General features: G+C 32.2%; 1 protein-coding gene across 1 annotated transcript in view; it reads left to right on the top strand.

Annotated features, from left to right (window-relative positions):
• LOC106869541 (uncharacterized) overlaps nt 1-15613 on the top strand; it is a 502813-nt gene that overhangs the window by 272662 nt on the left and 214538 nt on the right. Inside the window, exons 164-187 of the mRNA XM_089360195.1 lie at nt 1507-1536; nt 1869-1898; nt 2451-2480; nt 2877-2906; nt 3250-3279; nt 3641-3670; nt 5339-5368; nt 5701-5730; nt 6283-6312; nt 6709-6738; nt 7082-7111; nt 7473-7502; nt 9171-9200; nt 9533-9562; nt 10115-10144; nt 10541-10570; nt 10914-10943; nt 11305-11334; nt 13003-13032; nt 13365-13394; nt 13947-13976; nt 14373-14402; nt 14746-14775; nt 15137-15166. Coding sequence (XP_089216321.1) covers nt 1507-1536; nt 1869-1898; nt 2451-2480; nt 2877-2906; nt 3250-3279; nt 3641-3670; nt 5339-5368; nt 5701-5730; nt 6283-6312; nt 6709-6738; nt 7082-7111; nt 7473-7502; nt 9171-9200; nt 9533-9562; nt 10115-10144; nt 10541-10570; nt 10914-10943; nt 11305-11334; nt 13003-13032; nt 13365-13394; nt 13947-13976; nt 14373-14402; nt 14746-14775; nt 15137-15166 — 720 coding nt within the window. The remainder of the gene's footprint in view (nt 1-1506; nt 1537-1868; nt 1899-2450; nt 2481-2876; nt 2907-3249; nt 3280-3640; nt 3671-5338; nt 5369-5700; nt 5731-6282; nt 6313-6708; nt 6739-7081; nt 7112-7472; nt 7503-9170; nt 9201-9532; nt 9563-10114; nt 10145-10540; nt 10571-10913; nt 10944-11304; nt 11335-13002; nt 13033-13364; nt 13395-13946; nt 13977-14372; nt 14403-14745; nt 14776-15136; nt 15167-15613) is intronic.

The raw sequence follows: 15613 nt of genomic DNA, 5'->3' as shown, positions 1-15613 counted from the left end.
ATGCTATTACAAAGGAAATCAAATAGAGGTACCTATTCCAGGTCCAGATTTACATGAAAAACTTCTATATGCTACGCTGCAGAAGTGGCGAGCTATCGAGCCATATATGCTATATTAAGAAGGGACACAATATAATACGCAACACCAGTTCCAATTCTTCCCATGTCACACCATATCGTCTTGAACGTGGTTGTATATTAGACCATTAATGCCCAATTTCTTTTGTTTAATTTATTACCAACAATCTTTATTTATACGACTTTATCTCATTCTAAATATATAAAAAATATCTTTATTACAATCTTTTGAATGACACTCCAATCTAGATGACGAACTAAAGATATCTAAAAGGAATACAGGCTTTGCAGAAATATGTTAGATTATCATTCTGGTCGTTAAAAAAGGACCATGGGCACTAATGGTTTAAGATTGTTTAAAATGCAGAACATTCAGAAATATATCCGTGTTTTTTCCACATTGCGTTGCGCTTTCTCCACACTCGTGTTTGCTTTGTGAATTTCAAACGTGCTACTTAGCAGTTGTTGGTGTCAAATGTTTCGTCGCTTCGTTGTGACAGTTGATTTGTTCCTTTTCTTTCATCGTCGTTCAAACGTCTGAATTTCAAAATAGCCAGTAGTATTAGAGAACAGTGAACGAACGGAAAAGCAAGAAATTTTCGAGAATAGATTACACACGTGTAAAGTGTTTAAAGAATGAATTTCTTTGTAATGTAAGGAAAACGTATTTTTATATAAATTGAACGTGTGACATATTGCTTCCGTTCAACACATGTATTCTTTGCAGGATTTATAGCAAAGTGGTAGTTAAACACATTAGTAGCTGCAGAAGAAAACAGAAACTAATATGTACATTAAACACACAGACAAACACAACTGCATGCTCGCTTACATGCTGACATTTGACAAGAGACAATTTCATACTCGTATGTAAGGTTACTTTTCCATTTAATATCCTGACTTACACACCGAATTATATATATTTGTAATTACATAATTACCTAAACTTACCAATTTATCGTATTTGTTACGTAAATAAACATTATTTGAAATATAAAAATCAAGCTGAAAAGTCCGTGGAGATCGCGATTATATATAGCTGAAATGATTTTTCGCATGTATGATGCAGCAAACTCATATTGTCTACACATGTGATTAGAAGGAAGATGTGTAAAGGGTGAAAAGTGCAACAAAGCACAAAATAAACTGTATATATATATATGTGTGTGAGTGTGCGTGTATGTGTGTGTTTGTGTGTCTGTGTGTGTGTGTAAGTGTCTGTGTGTGTATGTGTATATGTGTGCATATAGATATATATAAACATTCATACATGTATATATTACTGAAAATACGGGTGCTTTTGAGAAAATTTGAGATCTACAAGACGTAGTTAGCTACTATGATTCCCCATGTAATCGCCATATAACTATGCATTCTGCTTCAAATCATCTTTCCAAATAATTAATTACATATTTCATTAATTTCACAGAAGTTGTAACGGAGAAAGTAACACGCACAGGTAAGCTTCCGAAGAAACTTTTCTCGTGATGTGTACCAATAAGCTAGATATGTAACATATATTTCGACGTTAATTCTTTAGTAAAATGAAAGCAAAATTCCTCCAACTAATCAATTAGTATTACTTTCGTGTAAGCATTTTCCACTCTGTTAAAGTATGACGATAGGTTTGTAAAGTGTTTCCTTGAATTGGGGTAACTAGATTAGACTCGTAAATTTATCATTTGAAAACCACTCATTCTATACGACCTCAATATATTTAATAGTTGTCTGTCATAATAAATAGTGTGATGTAAGTGTTGAGGGTTTATATTTACGTTTGCCTTTCTCTAGAAACTCGTTCTGAAGTGGAGTCTACAGTTGGTGAGTGAGAGATTATTTTCGTGATTTCCTGCTTATGCTTGTCGCTGAGTTACCTTAGAGAAGTCTTCGTAAATATTGTTGAAAGGGAATAAATATTCATTAAGAAATAAGATAATTAGTAATGGACGAACGATAGCATGTAAAAGATTGAGATGCTGTGATTCTTTATTTGCATTTCAATATAATAGCTTGTAAACCGAGTCGCTTCCTACATCTGAAACGTATTGTGTAAATTTATCATGTTAAAATTGAAGTGCCTATGATTATTTGCAGAGAAACTTTATTTTAAAGAAAGTAACTCGTCTGAAAATATATTCACATCGCACTAACGTGTAAATTAATAATCGCACTAAACATTTCGAGATATTTTGTCTGCGCTTCATATATATATACAATGAAATCGTACTGAAAGAATAAAGCGAATCATGCAATGGGAAGTCGGTGGGTGAAACGCTTTGCAATTGCAAAACAAGATTGATATATTGGTAGAGATTAGTGATGTGTTCATCAGTTCTCAGCATGAAATTCACATGTCATTTAATTATTTCACAGATGTTGTGCAACAGGACGAGCGTCCTAAAGGTGAGAGAACTTCAGTTTACGAAATTATCTCGATAGATCTAGCTTTCTATTTAACTACTTCACTATAACTTGTTTGGAAATGCGTAGCGTATTAATCGAAATGAATCTTGTATAGTTGAAATATGCTTGTAACGTATCAAATTTGACGTCGCTTTTACCAAAAGTTTCTCTTTGTTGCCTCCCTTCTAAATGATCGAAGTGAACATATATTGTCGCATTGAATTTAAGATAATATATTGTCCTGCATTTTATTACAAAACTTTATGACATATAACTTTAAAATAGGTATGTGTATATTTGTGAATGAATGTTTGGTTATCTTCGTAACTATGTCTACGTATATTATATCTGTATGAGGTGAAATGCTGATTATATTGTCTTTCATTCCCTATTCAGAACAACCATCTGAGGCCGAAGCCACAGTTGGTAAGTGTCTCCTAATTTGGTACTGTTTTAATATAACAAATCTCTTATGATTACTAGTTATAGTACAACATTATTAATTATATTGAGTGAGGTGTGCTAGAAAAATAATCGCTCAGTTAATAACTTATTGTTGCGGATTTCTTTTATATAGAAATTACCGAATTTCTACATAACATTTTCATGTTAAATTATATTATTTACAAATTTATCAGAAATATTTATCTACGCGTTTTCGTACGTCACCTCCTTGCTAATATTTAATTGTATCAAACGTCATTAAAAATCTTGACTGTTGCGAAATGGCCGACGACATAGTTAACGATTTTCGTTTTGAATTTCACAGAAATTATCAGAGAAACCGAAACTCGCATAGGTAAGAAGGTTTGATATTATGGCATAGAGTTACTTAAAATTCAATATATACTGACCGTATATTTTCCTGTATAAATGTTTTCTCTTAAATTCGCGAATTAATTCTGAATTTGTTTAGTGAACGTCGGAGTTTTATCAAATAATCATAAATCTGTATTGAATACATAATGATGCTCCATTCAACTACAGACCGAATATGTAACGTTAACGTATGAGTGTATCAGTGTAATAAAAGCATTTTACAGAGATCATATGTGGTCTGTTACTTAAGAAGACATATGAACGAACATTTACACATTATATATTTTCCTATCGAATAATTTAGCAACATTCTTATTGTACTTTATTTTGATTTCGTTCAGAAAAACCATCTGAAGTTGAATCTACCGTTGGTGAGTTTAATATGTAATAATTTCATTCGCTTTCAACGTTTAGGCTTACCGTCAAATGTCAGGTATATTAGAAATTGCTAGCTAAAGAAAGTCACGCAAAAATATATTTCATTTCACTTAACACAGCCTACTTACACACATACATTGATAAGATCACACTGCATGCTATTACAAAGGAAATCAAATAGAGGTACCTATTCCAGGTCCAGATTTACATGAAAAACTTCTATATGCTACGCTGCAGAAGTGGCGAGCTATCGAGCCATATATGCTATATTAAGAAGGGACACAATATAATACGCAACACCAGTTCCAATTCTTCCCATGTCACACCATATCGTCTTGAACGTGGTTGTATATTAGACCATTAATGCCCAATTTCTATTGTTTAATTTATTACCAACAATCTTTATTTATACGACTTTATCTCATTCTAAATATATAAAAAATATCTTTATTACAATCTTTTGAATGACACTCCAATCTAGATGACGAACTAAAGATATCTAAGAGGAATACAGGCTTTGCAGAAATATGTTAGATTATCATTCTGGTCGTTAAAAAAGGACCATGGGCACTAATGGTTTAAGATTGTTTAAAATGCAGAACATTCAGAAATATATCCGTGTTTTTTCCACATTGCGTTGCGCTTTCTCCACACTCGTGTTTGCTTTGTGAATTTCAAACGTGCTACTTAGCAGTTGTTGGTGTCAAATGTTTCGTCGCTTCGTTGTGACAGTTGATTTGTTCCTTTTCTTTCATCGTCGTTCAAACGTCTGAATTTCAAAATAGCCAGTAGTATTAGAGAACAGTGAACGAACGGAAAAGCCAGAAATTTTCGAGAATAGATTACACACGTGTAAAGTGTTTAAAGAATGAATTTCTTTGTAATGTAAGGAAAACGTATTTTTATATAAATTGAACGTGTGACATATTGCTTCCGTTCAACACATGTATTCTTTGCAGGATTTATAGCAAAGTGGTAGTTAAACACATTAGTAGCTGCAGAAGAAAACAGAAACTAATATGTACATTAAACACACAGACAAACACAACTGCATGCTCGCTTACATGCTGACATTTGACAAGAGACAATTTCATACTCGTATGTAAGGTTACTTTTCCATTTAATATCCTGACTTACACACCGAATTATATATATTTGTAATTACATAATTACCTAAACTTACCAATTTATCGTATTTGTTACGTAAATAAACATTATTTGAAATATAAAAATCAAGCGGAAAAGTCCGTGGAGATCGCGATTATATATAGCTGAAATGATTTTTCGCATGTATGATGCAGCAAACTCATATTGTCTACACATGTGATTAGAAGGAAGATGTGTAAAGGGTGAAAAGTGCAACAAAGCACAAAATAAACTGCATATATATATATGTGTGTGAGTGTGCGTGTATGTGTGTGTTTGTGTGTCTGTGTGTGTGTGTAAGTGTCTGTGTGTGTATGTGTATATGTGTGCATATAGATATATATAAACATTCATACATGTATATATTACTGAAAATACGGGTGCTTTTGAGAAAATTTGAGATCTACAAGACGTAGTTAGCTACTATGATTCCCCATGTAATCGCCATATAACTATGCATTCTGCTTCAAATCATCTTTCCAAATATTTAATTACATATTTCATTAATTTCACAGAAGTTGTAACGGAGAAAGTAACACGCACAGGTAAGCTTCCGAAGAAACTTTTCTCGTGATGTGTACCAATAAGCTAGATATGTAACATATATTTCGACGTTAATTCTTTAGTAAAATGAAAGCAAAATTCCTCCAACTAATCAATTAGTATTACTTTCGTGTAAACATTTTCCACTCTGTTAAAGTATGACGATAAGTTTGTAAAGTGTTTCCTTGAATTGGGGTAACTGGATTAGACTCATAAAATTATCATTTGAAAACCACTCATTCTATACGAGTTCAATATATTTAATAGTTGTCTGTCATAATAAATAGTGTGATGCAAGTGTTGAGGGTTTCTATTTACGTTTGCCTTTCTCTAGAAACTCGTTCTGAAGTGGAGTCTACAGTTGGTGAGTGAGAGATTATTTTCGTGATTTCCTGCTTATGCTTGTCGCTGAGTTACCTTAGAGAAGTCTTCGTAAATATTGTTGAAAGGGAATAAATATTCATTAAGAAATAAGATAATTAGTAATGGACGAACGATAGCATGTAAAAGATTGAGATGCTGTGATTCTTTATTTGCATTTCAATATAATAGCTTGTAAACCGAGTCGCTTCCTACATCTGAAACGTATTGTGTAAATTTATCATGTTAAAATTGAAGTGACTATGATTATTTGCAGAGAAACTTTATTTTAAAGAAAGTAACTCGTCTGAAAATATATTCACATCGCACTAACGTGTAAATTAATAATCGCACTAAACATTTCGAGATATTTTCTCTGCGCTTCATATATATATACAATGAAATCGTACTGAAAGAATAAAGCGAATCATGCAATGGGAAATCGGTGGGTGAAACGCTTTGCAATTGCAAAACAAGATTGATATATTGGTAGAGATTAGTGATGTGTTCATCAGTTCTCAGCATGAAATTCACATGTCATTTAATTATTTCACAGATGTTGTGCAACAGGACGAGCGTCCTAAAGGTGAGAGAACTTCAGTTTACGAAATTATCTCGATAGATCTAGCTTTCTATTTAACTACCTCACTATAACTGGTTTGGAAATGCGTAGCGTATTAATCGAAATGAATCTTGTATAGTTGAAATATGCTTGTAACGTATCAAATTTGACGTCGCTTTTACCAAAAGTTTCTCTTTGTTGCCTCCCTTCTAAATGATCGAAGTGAACATATATTGTCGCATTGAATTTAAGATAATATATTGTCCTGCATTTTATTACAAAACTTTATGACATATAACTTTAAAATAGGTATGTGTATATTTGTGAATGAATGTTTGGTTATCTTCGTAACTATGTCTACGTATATTATATCTGTATGAGGTGAAATGCTGATTATATTGTCTTTCATTCCCTATTCAGAACAACCATCTGAGGCCGAAGCCACAGTTGGTAAGTGTCTCCTAATTTGGTACTGTTTTAATATAACAAATCTCTTATGATTACTAGTTATAGTACAACATTATTAATTATATTGAGTGAGGTGTGCTAGAAAAATAATCGCTCAGTTAATAACTTATTGTTGCGGATTTCTTTTATATAGAAATTACCGAATTTCTACATAACATTTTCATGTTAAATTATATTATTTACAAATTTATCAGAAATATTTATCTACGCGTTTTCGTACGTCACCTCCTTGCTAATATTTAATTGTATCAAACGTCATTAAAAATCTTGACTGTTGCGAAATGGCCGACGACATAGTTAACGATTTTCGTTTTGAATTTCACAGAAATTATCAGAGAAACCGAAACTCGCATAGGTAAGAAGGTTTGATATTATGGCATAGAGTTACTTAAAATTCAATATATACTGACCGTATATTTTCCTGTATAAATGTTTTCTCTTAAATTCGCGAATTAATTCTGAATTTGTTTAGTGAACGTCGGAGTTTTATCAAATAATCATAAATCTGTATTGAATACATAATGATGCTCCATTCAACTACAGACCGAATATGTAACGTTAACGTATGAGTGTATCAGTGTAATAAAAGCATTTTACAGAGATCATATGTGGTCTGTTACTTAAGAAGACATATGAACGAACATTTACACATTATATATTTTCCTATCGAATAATTTAGCAACATTCTTATTGTACTTTATTTTGATTTCGTTCAGAAAAACCATCTGAAGTTGAATCTACCGTTGGTGAGTTTAATATGTAATAATTTCATTCGCTTTCAACGTTTAGGCTTACCGTCAAATGTCAGGTATATTAGAAATTGCTAGCTAAAGAAAGTCACGCAAAAATATATTTCATTTCACTTAACACAGCCTACTTACACACATACATTGATAAGATCACACTGCATGCTATTACAAAGGAAATCAAATAGAGGTACCTATTCCAGGTCCAGATTTACATGAAAAACTTCTATATGCTACGCTGCAGAAGTGGCGAGCTATCGAGCCATATATGCTATATTAAGAAGGGACACAATATAATACGCAACACCAGTTCCAATTCTTCCCATGTCACACCATATCGTCTTGAACGTGGTTGTATATTAGACCATTAATGCCCAATTTCTATTGTTTAATTTATTACCAACAATCTTTATTTATACGACTTTATCTCATTCTAAATATATAAAAAATATCTTTATTACAATCTTTTGAATGACACTCCAATCTAGATGACGAACTAAAGATATCTAAGAGGAATACAGGCTTTGCAGAAATATGTTAGATTATCATTCTGGTCGTTAAAAAAGGACCATGGGCACTAATGGTTTAAGATTGTTTAAAATGCAGAACATTCAGAAATATATCCGTGTTTTTTCCACATTGCGTTGCGCTTTCTCCACACTCGTGTTTGCTTTGTGAATTTCAAACGTGCTACTTAGCAGTTGTTGGTGTCAAATGTTTCGTCGCTTCGTTGTGACAGTTGATTTGTTCCTTTTCTTTCATCGTCGTTCAAACGTCTGAATTTCAAAATAGCCAGTAGTATTAGAGAACAGTGAACGAACGGAAAAGCCAGAAATTTTCGAGAATAGATTACACACGTGTAAAGTGTTTAAAGAATGAATTTCTTTGTAATGTAAGGAAAACGTATTTTTATATAAATTGAACGTGTGACATATTGCTTCCGTTCAACACATGTATTCTTTGCAGGATTTATAGCAAAGTGGTAGTTAAACACATTAGTAGCTGCAGAAGAAAACAGAAACTAATATGTACATTAAACACACAGACAAACACAACTGCATGCTCGCTTACATGCTGACATTTGACAAGAGACAATTTCATACTCGTATGTAAGGTTACTTTTCCATTTAATATCCTGACTTACACACCGAATTATATATATTTGTAATTACATAATTACCTAAACTTACCAATTTATCGTATTTGTTACGTAAATAAACATTATTTGAAATATAAAAATCAAGCGGAAAAGTCCGTGGAGATCGCGATTATATATAGCTGAAATGATTTTTCGCATGTATGATGCAGCAAACTCATATTGTCTACACATGTGATTAGAAGGAAGATGTGTAAAGGGTGAAAAGTGCAACAAAGCACAAAATAAACTGCATATATATATATGTGTGTGAGTGTGCGTGTATGTGTGTGTTTGTGTGTCTGTGTGTGTGTGTAAGTGTCTGTGTGTGTATGTGTATATGTGTGCATATAGATATATATAAACATTCATACATGTATATATTACTGAAAATACGGGTGCTTTTGAGAAAATTTGAGATCTACAAGACGTAGTTAGCTACTATGATTCCCCATGTAATCGCCATATAACTATGCATTCTGCTTCAAATCATCTTTCCAAATATTTAATTACATATTTCATTAATTTCACAGAAGTTGTAACGGAGAAAGTAACACGCACAGGTAAGCTTCCGAAGAAACTTTTCTCGTGATGTGTACCAATAAGCTAGATATGTAACATATATTTCGACGTTAATTCTTTAGTAAAATGAAAGCAAAATTCCTCCAACTAATCAATTAGTATTACTTTCGTGTAAACATTTTCCACTCTGTTAAAGTATGACGATAAGTTTGTAAAGTGTTTCCTTGAATTGGGGTAACTGGATTAGACTCATAAAATTATCATTTGAAAACCACTCATTCTATACGAGTTCAATATATTTAATAGTTGTCTGTCATAATAAATAGTGTGATGCAAGTGTTGAGGGTTTCTATTTACGTTTGCCTTTCTCTAGAAACTCGTTCTGAAGTGGAGTCTACAGTTGGTGAGTGAGAGATTATTTTCGTGATTTCCTGCTTATGCTTGTCGCTGAGTTACCTTAGAGAAGTCTTCGTAAATATTGTTGAAAGGGAATAAATATTCATTAAGAAATAAGATAATTAGTAATGGACGAACGATAGCATGTAAAAGATTGAGATGCTGTGATTCTTTATTTGCATTTCAATATAATAGCTTGTAAACCGAGTCGCTTCCTACATCTGAAACGTATTGTGTAAATTTATCATGTTAAAATTGAAGTGACTATGATTATTTGCAGAGAAACTTTATTTTAAAGAAAGTAACTCGTCTGAAAATATATTCACATCGCACTAACGTGTAAATTAATAATCGCACTAAACATTTCGAGATATTTTCTCTGCGCTTCATATATATATACAATGAAATCGTACTGAAAGAATAAAGCGAATCATGCAATGGGAAATCGGTGGGTGAAACGCTTTGCAATTGCAAAACAAGATTGATATATTGGTAGAGATTAGTGATGTGTTCATCAGTTCTCAGCATGAAATTCACATGTCATTTAATTATTTCACAGATGTTGTGCAACAGGACGAGCGTCCTAAAGGTGAGAGAACTTCAGTTTACGAAATTATCTCGATAGATCTAGCTTTCTATTTAACTACCTCACTATAACTGGTTTGGAAATGCGTAGCGTATTAATCGAAATGAATCTTGTATAGTTGAAATATGCTTGTAACGTATCAAATTTGACGTCGCTTTTACCAAAAGTTTCTCTTTGTTGCCTCCCTTCTAAATGATGGAAGTGAACATATATTGTCGCATTGAATTTAAGATAATATATTGTCCTGCATTTTATTACAAACCTTTATGACATATAACTTTAAAATAGGTATGTGTATATTTGTGAATGAATGTTTGGTTATCTTCGTAACTATGTCTACGTATATTATATCTGTATGAGGTGAAATGCTGATTATATTGTCTTTCATTCCCTATTCAGAACAACCATCTGAGGCCGAAGCCACAGTTGGTAAGTGTCTCCTAATTTGGTACTGTTTTAATATAACAAATCTCTTATGATTACTAGTTATAGTACAACATTATTAATTATATTGAGTGAGGTGTGCTAGAAAAATAATCGCTCAGTTAATAACTTATTGTTGCGGATTTCTTTTATATAGAAATTACTGAATTTCTACATAACATTTTCATGTTAAATTATATTATTTACAAATTTATCAGAAATATTTATCTACGCGTTTTCGTACGTCACCTCCTTGCTAATATTTAATTGTATCAAACGTCATTAAAAATCTTGACTGTTGCGAAATGGCCGACGACATAGTTAACGATTTTCGTTTTGAATTTCACAGAAATTATCAGAGAAACCGAAACTCGCATAGGTAAGAAGGTTTGATATTATGGCATAGAGTTACTTAAAATTCAATATATACTGACCGTATATTTTCCTGTATAAATGTTTTCTCTTAAATTCGCGAATTAATTCTGAATTTGTTTAGTGAACGTCGGAGTTTTATCAAATAATCATAAATCTGTATTGAATACATAATGATGCTCCATTCAACTACAGACCGAATATGTAACGTTAACGTATGAGTGTATCAGTGTAATAAAAGCATTTTACAGAGATCATATGTGGTCTGTTACTTAAGAAGACATATGAACGAACATTTACACATTATATATTTTCCTATCGAATAATTTAGCAACATTCTTATTGTACTTTATTTTGATTTCGTTCAGAAAAACCATCTGAAGTTGAATCTACCGTTGGTGAGTTTAATATGTAATAATTTCATTCGCTTTCAACGTTTAGGCTTACCGTCAAATGTCAGGTATATTAGAAATTGCTAGCTAAAGAAAGTCACGCAAAAATATATTTCATTACACTTAACACAGCCTACTTACACACATACATTGATAAGATCACACTGCATGCTATTACAAAGGAAATCAAATAGAGGTACCTATTCCAGGTCCAGATTTACATGAAAAACTTCTATATGCTACGCTGCAGAAGTGGCGAGCTATCGAGCCATATATGCTATATTAAGAAGGGACACAATATAATACGCAACACCAGTTCCAATTCTTCCCATGTCACACCATATCGTCTTGAACGTGGTTGTATATTAGACCATTAATGCCCAATTTCTTTTGTTTAATTTATTACCAACAATCTTTATTTATACGACTTTATCTCATTCTAAATATATAAAAAATATCTTTATTACAATCTTTTGAATGACACTCCAATCTAGATGACGAACTAAAGATATCTAAAAGGAATACAGGCTTTGCAGAAATATGTTAGATTATCATTCTGGTCGTTAAAAAAGGACCATGGGCACTAATGGTTTAAGATTGTTTAAAATGCAGAACATTCAGAAATATATCCGTGTTTTTTCCACATTGCGTTGCGCTTTCTCCACACTCGTGTTTGCTTTGTGAATTTCAAACGTGCTACTTAGCAGTTGTTGGTGTCAAATGTTTCGTCGCTTCGTTGTGACAGTTGATTTGTTCCTTTTCTTTCATCGTCGTTCAAACGTCTGAATTTCAAAATAGCCAGTAGTATTAGAGAACAGTGAACGAACGGAAAAGCAAGAAATTTTCGAGAATAGATTACACACGTGTAAAGTGTTTAAAGAATGAATTTCTTTGTAATGTAAGGAAAACGTATTTTTATATAAATTGAACGTGTGACATATTGCTTCCGTTCAACACATGTATTCTTTGCAGGATGTATAGCAAAGTGGTAGTTAAACACATTAGTAGCTGCAGAAGAAAACAGAAACTAATATGTACATTAAACACACAGACAAACACAACTGCATGCTTGCTTACATGCTGACATTTGACAAGAGGCAATTTCATACTCGTATGTAAGGTTACTTTTCCATTTAATATCCTGACTTACACACCGAATTATATATATTTGTAATTACATAATTACCTAAACTTACCAATTTATCGTATTTGTTACGTAAATAAACATTATTTGAAATATAAAAATCAAGCGGAAAAGTCCGTGGAGATCGCGATTATATATAGCTGAAATGATTTTTCGCATGTATGATGCAGCAAACTCATATTGTCTACACATGTGATTAGAAGGAAGATATGTAAAGGGTGAAAAGTGCAACAAAGCACAAAATAAACTGCATATATATATATGTGTGTGAGTGTGCGTGTATGTGTGTGTTTGTGTGTCTGTGTGTGTGTGTAAGTGTCTGTGTGTGTATGTGTATATGTGTGCATATAGATATATATAAACATTCATACATGTATATATTACTGAAAATACGGGTGCTTTTGAGAAAATTTGAGATCTACAAGACGTAGTTAGCTACTATGATTCCCCATGTAATCGCCATATAACTATGCATTCTGCTTCAAATCATCTTTCCAAATATTTAATTACATATTTCATTAATTTCACAGAAGTTGTAACGGAGAAAGTAACACGCACAGGTAAGCTTCCGAAGAAACTTTTCTCGTGATGTGTACCAATAAGCTAGATATGTAACATATATTTCGACGTTAATTCTTTAGTAAAATGAAAGCAAAATTCCTCCAACTAATCAATTAGTATTACTTTCGTGTAAACATTTTCCACTCTGTTAAAGTATGACGATAAGTTTGTAAAGTGTTTCCTTGAATTGGGGTAACTGGATTAGACTCATGAAATTATCATTTGAAAACCACTCATTCTATACGAGTTCAATATATTTAATAGTTGTCTGTCATAATAAATAGTGTGATGCAAGTGTTGAGGGTTTCTATTTACGTTTGCCTTTCTCTAGAAACTCGTTCTGAAGTGGAGTCTACAGTTGGTGAGTGAGAGATTATTTTCGTGATTTCCTGCTTATGCTTGTCGCTGAGTTACCTTAGAGAAGTCTTCGTAAATATTGTTGAAAGGGAATAAATATTCATTAAGAAATAAGATAATTAGTAATGGACGAACGATAGCATGTAAAAGATTGAGATGCTGTGATTCTTTATTTGCATTTCAATATAATAGCTTGTAAACCGAGTCGCTTCCTACATCTGAAACGTATTGTGTAAATTTATCATGTTAAAATTGAAGTGACTATGATTATTTGCAGAGAAACTTTATTTTAAAGAAAGTAACTCGTCTGAAAATATATTCACATCGCACTAACGTGTAAATTAATAATCGCACTAAACATTTCGAGATATTTTCTCTGCGCTTCATATATATATACAATGAAATCGTACTGAAAGAATAAAGCGAATCATGCAATGGGAAATCGGTGGGTGAAACGCTTTGCAATTGCAAAACAAGATTGATATATTGGTAGAGATTAGTGATGTGTTCATCAGTTCTCAGCATGAAATTCACATGTCATTTAATTATTTCACAGATGTTGTGCAACAGGACGAGCGTCCTAAAGGTGAGAGAACTTCAGTTTACGAAATTATCTCGATAGATCTAGCTTTCTATTTAACTACTTCACTATAACTTGTTTGGAAATGCGTAGCGTATTAATCGAAATGAATCTTGTATAGTTGAAAGATGCTTGTAACGTATCAAATTTGACGTCGCTTTTACCAAAAGTTTCTCTTTGTTGCCTCCCTTCTAAATGATGGAAGTGAACATATATTGTCGCGTTGAATTTAAGATAATATATTGTCCTGCATTTTATTACAAAACTTTATGACATATAACTTTAAAATAGGTATGTGTATATTTGTGAATGAATGTTTGGTTATCTTCGTAACTATGTCTTCGTATATTATATCTGTATGAGGTGAAATGCTGATTATATTGTCTTTCATTCCCTATTCAGAACAACCATCTGAGGCCGAAGCCACAGTTGGTAAGTGTCTCCTAATTTGGTACTGTTTTAATATAACAGATCTCTTATGATTACTAGTTATAGTACAACATTATTAATTATATTGAGTGAGGTGTGCTAGAAAAATAATCGCTCAGTTAATAACTTATTGTCGCGGATTTCTTTTATATAGAAATTACTGAATTTCTACATAACATTTTCATGTTAAATTATATTATTTACAAATTTATCAGAAATATTTATCTGCGCGTTTTCGTACGTCACCTCCTTGCTAATATTTAATTGTATCAAACGTCATTAAAAATCTTGACTGTTGCGAAATGGCCGACGACATAGTTAACGATTTTCGTTTTGAATTTCACAGAAATTATCAGAGAAACCGAAACTCGCATAGGTAAGAAGATTTGATATTATGGCAGAGAGTTACTTAAAATTCAATATATACTGATCGTATATTTTCCTGTATAAATGTTTTCTCTTAAATTCGCGAATTAATTCTGAATTTGTTTAGTGAACGTCGGAGTTTTATTAAATAATCATAAATCTGTATTGAATACATAATGATGCTCCATTCAACTACAGACCGAATATGTAACGTTAACGTATGAGTGTATCAGTGTAATAAAAGCATTTTACAGAGATCATATGTGGTCTGTTACTTAAGAAGACATATGAACGAACATTTACACATTATATATTTTCCTATCGAATAATTTAGCAACATTCTTATTGTACTTTATTTTGATTTCGTTCAGAAAAACCATCTGAAGTTGAATCTACCGTTGGTGAGTTTAATATGTAATAATTTCATTCGCTTTCAACGTTTAGGCTTACCGTCAATTGTCAGGTATATTAGAAATTGCTAGCCAAAGAAAGTCACGCAAAAATATATTTCATTACACTTAACACAGCCTACTTACACACATACATTGATAAGATCACACTGCATGCTATTACAAAGGAAATCAAATAGAGGTACCTATTCCAGGTCCAGATTTACATGAAAAACTTCTATATGCTACGCTGCAGAAGTGGCGAGCTATCGAGCCATATATGCTATATTAAGAAGGGACACTATATAATACTCAACACCAGTTCCAATTCATTCCATGTCACACCATATCGTCTAGAACGTGGTTGTATATTAGACCATTAATGCCCAATTTCTTTTGTTTAATTTATTACCAACAATCTTTATTTATACGACTTTATCTCATTCTAAATATATAAAA

This window comes from Octopus bimaculoides, chromosome 1 (genome assembly GCF_046866305.1).
Source record: "Octopus bimaculoides isolate indiv1 chromosome 1, ASM4686630v1, whole genome shotgun sequence".
NCBI classification, from domain to species: Eukaryota; Metazoa; Mollusca; class Cephalopoda; order Octopoda; family Octopodidae; genus Octopus; species Octopus bimaculoides.
Note: the sequence above shows the minus strand (reverse complement) of the source record. Positions and strands in the feature narration are given on the sequence as shown.